Here is a 9,362-nt window from a genome sequence, read left to right as displayed (position 1 = left end):
TTTCAGGCAGCGCTGTTTACCATTGATGCAATCGGAATGATAAATGTTTAAACAATTTTTAATGTGACAGCAAAAAATGTCGATGCATGCCAAGTTTACACAGTGATGTGAAACGAAAGTGACAGTTTATCATGGATTTTAGTTGCTTTCGCGTCACATTTTTACAATTTCTTCTAGCTCTGCCACTAATCTGTCAGCACATTGGAACCTTAAACCTTTCATATGTAGATATATTTGTTTTGTTGTACTGTTATAGTGAATATGGTGTGTTTTCTAGGTTCAGAGTAGTATTATTTCATTATTTAATTTAAACTGATTTGAACAAATCCAACATTTCACCAAACTATGCAGTTTATAACAGATTAATTGCATGTTTTCGCGCTTCACAATGTAAAAATTAACTTTAAAAAAATTAAAGCAGTAAACTTTAATTGAGTCGTTATTAATCCTATGATAAAATCATGTACGTATTATGTTTGATAAAGTGCTTATCTGCGCACATGGATTGCCTCGTGGATTCGTGACTGTCGCATGCTATTGTTTCCACTAGGGGGCAGCAGTTTCCACTGTATTGTGATTGTCAATAAAGACTCTAAACCATCTCCAATACACTACATAATTGTTAATCTCTGCTGAATTAAGTCGTTTGGCTTTTGCAATAACTAACAAAGGCTCATTGTTTGCATAGATGTGAAAATAATCAAACACCAAAAGCAGAGTTTTGCATTTAATAGTCAAATGTACAGAAATGTTTCTGATATGCATGCAAACAATATTTTATCTCCAAAGTCCCATGTGAAACCAGCACAAACCATCATACTCGATAACTATTTCAAATTAAGCTTTTTTTTACAGTCACGTATTTCATGACATTTCTTTGACAATCATTTCAGTGTCTCTCAAAATATGTTTTTTTACACTGTGCTAAATGATGAGCCAGTGAGACAACTAACAAGGCTACAATTTCTCCGTTCCTGCCCACAAAATGTATACACTTTGCCAATACTTCTACCATTTTTGGTTTTCTCCTTATAAAATAACAGTGTTGTCATTTGTCATGAAAAAATATAAAAATGTGGGTTTTTCCATAAATGATGAATCATAAAACCTTAAATAAAATGTACTCCTACACATACTAAAGCATTATAAACAGATAAGCTTTATTATTAAAAAACAAAACAAAAAAAAAAACAAAAAACTAAGAAATAAATCCTTTTTTGCCAATTTATCATTTTTCTCCAAAAGACTGACGGGACAATGGTGTTCAAGGTGCATTAATACCCATTCAAGATTACTTGAATAAAACAATTGCACAGCCAAATCAATGATGGTGATAACAGGGTGAAAAGCTTGTTATCAACAACATGGTACCCAGTTGTATTGATTACATTTAGTTGAGTAATGCAAAATGAAATAAAATAAAAATGAGGGAAGGAGGGATTTGCAAACTCAGAATCCGAAGGTGAACAGATAAGAGGAGGCATTTACTTGTAATAGCTCTTCTGTCACTTACAAAAAAGGCCATTTTAAGTTGTTATTCATACAGACAGATTTCCATAACTTCAATGTAAAACAATTGCAATAATTGAATATTATGCTTGAAAGACTTACATTTCACTTTAAATGCTACAATAACACGGAGAAAATGTAGAAATGCTTGCAACTGAAAAGCACACTGAGTTGTGCTGTAGTGATAACATGAGTACTGTGGAATTGTGATGATTATCCATTTATTTCAGGCAGAGAAGTGGTTTATCAGGAGTGCTTCAGAGTTAGGAGAAAAAGTGGCAGAAAGTGCTGAGTTCATAAAACTGTTTAATGAAAACATGAGATCTGTAGTTACAATACAAAAAAGATTTTTCTCACAATGTAGTACCCACAAAAAAAAATTTTTTGGGGGGGGGGGTAAAAAAAAATTTTTTTAGAACTTTATTTCTGTTTTTAATATTTCTGTTAAAACATTTCAACTGCAGACGTCTTCAGACTTCTCAACAGCGATGGAGTTATGGGTCTTCGATATCCAGGAATTCCTTTTTGGGTGGTGCGCTACCTCTGTACCAGGCACATGAGTCATCACTCCTCTTGATACAAGCATAGTGTTTAGCTTGCTCTCCGATTACCATCTTGTCAATCACCCAGTCTGTCCAGAGGCACTCTGCAGGGCTGCTGATCATGCAGGGGATGGAGGTGCAGCGAGTAATCTAAGATTCAAGACAAAGACAAAGAAATGAAGGTAATTTACCACAAGTAATAAACACCTCTTGAACCTTTACAAAGACACAACACAACATAACTGCAAATTTATAACCGTATTATAAATATTAACTTTAACTACTATTAAAATCTACTTTTCTACCTTGCAATCGCAGCCCGTCTCATAGCGCTGAACAAGGCTCTTCTTCTGGGTGGCAGTCATGGCCTCCCATGGCTCAATGAAGTCACACAGTGTGACATGCAACGTTCCATCATCTTCCATCTTGCCTACAATGGAAGGAGGGAGAGGACGAAGCGGTAAGTTGATGTCAAAGGTGACAGTAAACACACATTAAGGACAATTCTTTGCAGTACTTTAAAATGAATGCTTAGTAATATGATGAAAGTAACACCTGTAATAAGGTACTCTTTCTTGCCATCAGTGTCCAGAGTCACTCCACACACTGCAGAGGAGGGAGCAGTGTAGATAGCATCGATATCCTTAGTAGGTCCTTTGAACATCTGATTATTTAAACAAAGAAAAAAAACACAATATTCCAATTTCTGTTCCATAGTATTTTATTAGCAGAAATGAAATAAAACTGATAGACTTATCCTGTACCTTGATCTGTTTGATGTCATATTTGATCCTTTTGATGGGATTTCCATAGATGTCATTGCCAGCATCAACTTCCTCCCTTCCAACAACTTTTGCCCTGATGACTGGAAATAAAGCAAAAAAAGAAAACATCCCACATAAACATTCACTGTATTTATGTCAAAAGCCACTCAAAGTGTATCTAATACAAGTCCTGCCCAGAGGTGGTGTACTGGCCGCAGCACATTACTGTGGCTTGGATCTGAGGAGACTGCATGTGCTAGGTGCTGAGAAGACAGAGGCACATGAGTGTTTCATCAGCTGCAATCAGAGGGAGGAATGTGTGCTGCCTGTTTCCAGGTTCCTGGGCCGACGCAGGAGGAAGCCAGTCAGCAATCTTTGAAAAGCTGAACTAGAACTCTCCCCCTTGCCTCCAGGCCTCTCTCTGCCGGCCTGCCTCTCTGTCTGGATAGAGGTGCTGACATGCAAATCGACCCCTTTCTTTCCCATGCTGCTTCCCTACTTTATTTTTTTCTCTTGCACTCTGAGGATCCAGCTTCGAAATTAATAGAAAACTGTTCCAACTGGGAAAACGTTCAGCTGAGCTCAAATCCTCACCAGTCAAAAAAAAAAAAAAAAAGGTTGTTTTGCAAACAGCTTTCTCATGAGAGCATTAAAGCACAATGTAACGCTGAATAGCTACAAATTACCAGCAAGATTCTAAATTTACTGTATATTCACAATGCTACCAAGCTGAAAAGGGTTTCCAGATAAAACAGATATTTAAGTGGAACTCTGGAAACACAGCTAATCCTAACCAGATGTTCTATCTCAAGTTCCACGTCAGTCTTTGCTTTCTCAAGGTGGCAGCAACTGACTGTATTTTCTTGTCACTTGCCTGCTTCTTTACCAACTAAGACAAACGTTTAAATTGGCTACTTATATAGTGTGCATGGACAGAGGGAGGGAGTGATGTTTTGTGTTAAGCAGGCACAGCAACAGACAGGAGCAGCCGTCACACTGCTGATGTATTACAACCTTCAAATACAGAGAGAGGACGGCACTTCAAAACCAGCACTGCGGTACTGTCACAAGCATTCAAGCTGACAGGGAGAAGAGGTGGAATCATCAAAGCTCCGAAGGATAATCTACACCAGTACCAGTCAAGAATTTCATTCTTACAAATCCTTCGGTCTCTCAGATACACTCCAAGGTGGTGAGAAACTCTGGGGAAAAAAAAGTCCCTGCTGAGCAGAGGATTAGCGGTAATCCCCTTTTGCTCAAGTTTGCAGAATAAGAGATTAGTTATGAAGTGGGACAGGTGAAAATGTTTTTAAAAAATTGCAACATGGGGATTATGTGTGTAAGTAAACACAACATGGACTATTTAAGGTTAAAGTTTCACTCAATTTAGGACAAGAAAAAAGCATTTAAGAATGCATCCCAGCCATAATTATTCATATATATAATAAAAGAAAAAGAATGCCCATAAAGCTACAGTATATCCATTCCAGTCACACACTCACTGCTGTAGCAGATACTGCTGATACACACTTTGCTTAACTCTCCCAAGACGTGCTTAATGGAACAGGCTGACAAAGCCCTTTTAAAACCAAGTTTCACAAAACTGGGAACTCAGGAAACCATCTCATTTTCCAGTTACTCAAACAATAAACACAATATTTTGCACAAGCTACTGTGGTCAAGGGAGTGTTTTAAAAAACAAAGAGGAAAGAAGGAAAAGCTTGTCATGTAATTGTAGACCCTGAACATCCACTCACATCTGAGGTCAGAGTTTGTATAAGAAAGGCTAAAATACAAATTGAACCTGATTCCTCAGCAGAACCAGATGTTGTCCAAAAATGTAGATATATTCAGCATTAATAATTTCCATATTCATTTCATAATCTGTGATAACCTTGTCAGTATCAGAAGTACAAGAGTGTGTTGTGTTTAAATTAGCCATTAAGATAATTTGCTGAAAGGAAGAAAAGCCCAGACTACGAACAGGGTGTTTGTCGACATTTTACATGTAAAGGATACATTAAAGGAGCATAAAAATCTATTTAATAATTTTTCATTTTTTGATTGTACATGAGGGAGGCCACAAATACATGTTTACACACAGCATTCTTATGGAAGATGCCCTGCAAATGAACGTCACTGCAGCATTTAACCTGAATCTGCAGGAAATATTAATGCAACACATTATTGCCAGTGATGTTAGCGTGTAAAGCAGCTGTTGCACAGAGTCCATCGAAACGGAAGAAAAAAGAAAAGAAAAATCTGCTTTCAATGTCAGCTCAGTTGAAACAGCCTGCAGGGCTGTGTTTACCACGGAAATCAACATTAAGCCAGCTTTGCCTTTCAAGGCTTGACGTGATTCACTTTCCTTCTTTTGCACAAGCCAGCACACACACCCTTTAATCGCTGAAAGTACTAAAGTATAAAGCTAACACATAATGAGGATAGCATTTGAGTGCATAACATTCCTCTGCCTCTGCTAAGGCTCAAGGGAAGGATTTTACTTTAAGAGGAAAGACTCTTGCTTCTGTTTTCACAAGATAAATGGAACTCAATGATCAGATCTGCACCAGACCGTGTATTTTGTTTATGGTAATGGTGGGAGGAATGAGTCAGGCTTCAACAGAAAAAGGCAACTACTACATGAAAGTAATTAATTGAAACCATCATCTGCTTCATTAATACTGCTGGATAAATGGTTAAACTGTGCCCTCAGTTATTTTTCTTTACTTTATCTTGACTGTCTACTACAAATGGTTCAGAATAAGCACATTGGTTCACCTTCAAGTGTCACACTTGACATTACAAAGTGATAAAAAAAAAAACACTGTAATTCTTTGTTCTTCTCCATTTCAAATAATCATCACCCTTATATAAAAGATACTGCAGTAATTAATTTTTATGTTGACTCCACATAACTACATTACATCTGAGCAGCATGATACCATAAAATCTTCAAAGCAGTCATTTTTTTAAAATCTTGCAGCAACTTACAATTATGAGTAAGAATCCCTTTAAAAAAAATAAAACATTTTCTTTGTAGTAGCTACTGAACATCTGTACATAATTGCAAAATCTAGTGACTTCTTACATAATTTCAACTGAAGAAAAGTTGTGCAAGTCCACAAATAACTGACCTTTGTGACACAGTAACCATGGTAACCTCTGCCTTGGCTGACATTTTCTTAAACTATTTGAGTTTATCCTTTTAGGTCACTTTTTCATATATTATATTTGATATATTAAGGAATTACATCTCTTAAAATAGCTACAAGATAAACATGAAGTAAAAGAAAAGCTTTTAAGAGAAAAACACATTATAAAAAGGAAGCAACTCCCCTGTAAGAAACAATGAGGATCTCCACAGATGCAGCTAATGAAGCCCATGCACCACACACACACTATTACACAGAGGAAACCAAGAGAAAACCAAAAACAAACAAACAAAAAAAAGTGTAAATCTGTTGGAAAAAAAAAGACAGAACCCCTGTGACGTCTTGCTTGTTTGTTAGTAATAGGGTCTATCCATGGTGCTGAAGTAAGAAGAAGTTGTGTCAGGGTCATGTTAGGACCTGACCTTATAGAATTGAAATTAATCAGTCAGGAAGCTCACAAGACTACAAGTCACGTTGGCTTAGTCACAGCCCAGCCTGCCTTGTGAAATAGCTCAAAGGTGTTTCTCTGTGTTGTAAGATTACATCAAAAACAAAATCAATTCCTCATTTCTAATTCAAATGGTTGTGGTCAATCGTGTTTTACTTCCTGTTTGGCTCCTTTCTGGCAATGACAGCTTTAACAACAACAAACATTGCTAAGTTCCTTCCTGTTGTCAAATGCTTCAGCAGATTTTCCACTACAGAAAATAACTTTAAAAATAAAAATAAACTCAATAAGTTTATTCAATGAGCACAAATAATATACACTTTGACATATGATGGGAAATGCACAAAATTATTGTTGCTGAGTAATTTTATTTTTAAATAAAGGGTTAGAATCGTTTTTATTAGGCACCAAAGCTATTTGCTCTCTTCTTCCATGTGATGCCAATTAAAACAAATCAATCAATGATTGTAAAGAAATTAAATTTTAGTCCATTCTATACTAAAGAACAAGGTATCTTCATCCTTCCAAGTAAAAAAAACTTTGAATAAGCCAGCTTCTGTGTAAATGCCACACACCCAGCAACGCACAAGCAAAGGAGGAAAAAAAAAGATCCTCAGAAAACCCCAATTTAATAGCCAAACAAGCTGGTCACTGTTGAGACTCTTGTTAGCTTAAGGTCCATCTTAAAGGCAGCAACAAGCAGAGACTTGTAAAAGGCTAAAATATTCTAGCAGTCTTTGAGAGACTTTAAAAAAAAAAAAAAAAAAGTTTTAATATCTGCATCAAAACATCCTGACCACTCCGTTAATGTTGGTGGGAGCAACTTACTCTGCATAGCATCCTACTAAGAAACAGTACAATTATTATGTGGTGTTCTTATGAAACAAAAGTCATAAATTGTACATAAATAAGGGCTTAAATAAAAACAATTAAACAGAAAGAAACATAAATTTATTTATCTCCCGAACAGCATTGTGACATGAAAGTCTAACTTGGTAATGGAAGATTACAACATTTAAACACACACAGTTCACTGCTGTCTATTAAGCTTCAGGGGTTTCAACAGATGACTAGAAGGGAAAGGAAAAAGGGAAAGGAGGAGGAGAGAAAGAAAAATTCCATTTCCTCCCTAAAACTGCAAACTAAACAGCTAACTGGTAGTTTTCTAGTTTTAGTCCACAACAAACACATTCATCAGTAGACAATAACTTCTGAACACTCATTTGACAACACTATCTCAGATTCTTTGTTAGTGAATCAACTTACCGACATCTGAGTTGCAAAATGCCTGCTGAGGATGTGCAGGGGAGCAGCTGCAAGCCTCTGCCATTTCTTCCACTCTCCAGAGGAGCAGGATGGCCAGAGTGACAAAACAGCTGTTCATCGTCCAGGTCATCTTTGCAAAGTTTCAGCTAAAAGTGACAGTGGGTGTATGTGTGTACGTGTGGAGCAGGGAAATTAAAAAAAAAAAAAAAAAGCATGCAATTGAGCAGTTTGTGAAGCAAAAACAAAATTGGATAGGAAGAAAAAGTATCCCCAGCTTAAAATGAAAAGGCCCAGCTGTCAAAGATGCACAAGACACAAGCAGCAGATCATTCCTGTAGCAGAGCGCACTCCCTCACCCGCAAATCTGTTTTCCACCACACTGAGGAGCAGGCGCGTTTTATTGCTGCAGATGGCAGCGGGCCCCGCCCCCACTAAGCTCTTTGCCAGAGTCATAGCAGTGATGTGGGGTCAGGGGCTGCCTACATTTCACATCTTCTGGAGAACTCCGTCACCTTGTGTCTGACACACTTATGACGGAGGAAGAGCAGCTAAATGATTCTTTTCTTCAATAAGGATATTAACTAGTGAACTTCCAGATACACTCACCAATTTGTTCCTTTCTTATGTAAGAAATGAACATTTTTAAAACTGAAACTGACCTCTCTGAAATGTCCCAAATTTGAGCAAACAAATGAAAAAAATAAATCTACAAACTTTATTTCTTATTACAAAGATAAGTGTCCTACTGTTTAAGTAAATAAAAATAAATAGACTAGATTCAGATGAGCACCAGAATCATTCCAGATAGCATGAACCTGAGATGTGAAGTTTCATACCATTCCTTCTGCTCAACAAATGCACCATATCCTACAACTAGCAGGATGTAAGCTCAGAGAGAGTCTTTGACATCAGGGTTTACTTATGAATTAATTAAACTATAAAAAAAAAAAAGTTTGATTATAACTGAATATATTGCTTTAAATGTAAGTTTATGATTGTTTCTCTAGCCCCTGTCACAGCAAACTTATTTCCTATTTGGATTTCTATAAATCCAGAAAGTTTCCTCTTACATTTTTTTTTCTTTTCATGGACCACGACACACCTCTGCACAATAAATTAATGCTTCTAATGATATTTGCTCTCCTTCGGCTGGGAGGGAAAGCAGCTCCTTGTTACATCATTTTACAGACAAGGCTGTGGTTGCTATGCAAGTTTAAAGATTTATGCTACTGTAAAATCCTCATTTCTAACATATGTCATGCCACATAATCCTCATCCTTCTCTGAACAGTTATTCATGTTTCAGTGAGAGTTTATATGGCCAATCACTTTCTGTCAATACACTGAGAAAGTATGTAGGAGTAGTGTTAGAGCAAGTACAGCTGATATCATGCCTTTACACTTAATGGATTCAATCTGTCAACAATTCCTTCTTTGTGAAAGAAGCAGTATGGTACAGGTAAATTCCTGAGCTCTGTGTCACCGCTCACTCATGCACTGGAACTAGATGCTTCTTTAATTGGAAACTTTACCACCTCAGGAGGCTGAAGATCTTATTCGTTTTGGCTTTGAGGGCTTCTGTGTTGATTCTGGCTTACAGAGGAGAGATCACAGAGAGGGCATGTTTGATTAGTGGTGATGAATTATAATATAAAAAGGACAGACATGAAAACGTGAAA

General features: G+C 36.9%; 1 protein-coding gene across 1 annotated transcript; it reads right to left on the bottom strand.

Moving 5' to 3' along the window:
• Positions 1-771: 771 nt before the first annotated feature.
• Positions 772-8,036, bottom strand: LOC306765285 (metalloproteinase inhibitor 2-like). The gene is made up of 5 exons (XM_079252692.1): positions 7,685-8,036; positions 2,816-2,916; positions 2,607-2,715; positions 2,357-2,481; positions 772-2,201 (listed from the first exon to the last, which is right to left on the bottom strand). Exons 1-5 carry the CDS (start codon positions 7,812-7,814, stop codon positions 2,004-2,006), a joined length of 663 nt encoding a protein of 220 aa, XP_079108818.1. The 5' UTR covers positions 7,815-8,036; the 3' UTR covers positions 772-2,003.
• Between the last annotated feature and the right edge of the window lie 1,326 nt (positions 8,037-9,362).

The sequence above is a fragment of the Telmatherina bonti genome (genome assembly GCF_933228915.1).
Source record: "Telmatherina bonti genome assembly, chromosome: 14".
Classification (NCBI taxonomy): Eukaryota; Metazoa; Chordata; class Actinopteri; order Atheriniformes; family Telmatherinidae; genus Telmatherina; species Telmatherina bonti.
Note: the sequence above shows the minus strand (reverse complement) of the source record. Positions and strands in the feature narration are given on the sequence as shown.

Coding starts and splice junctions, on each gene's coding strand:
- LOC306765285 (XM_079252692.1), bottom strand. CDS start 7,814: ATGACCTGGACGATGAACAGCTGTTTTGTCACTCTGGCCATCCTGCTC. Junction 2,917..7,684: donor ATTTTGCAACTCAGATGTCG/GTAAGTTGATTC, acceptor CTTTATTTCCAG/TCATCAGGGCAAAAGTTGTT. Junction 2,202..2,356: donor AGACGGGCTGCGATTGCAAG/GTAGAAAAGTAG, acceptor CTTGAATCTTAG/ATTACTCGCTGCACCTCCAT.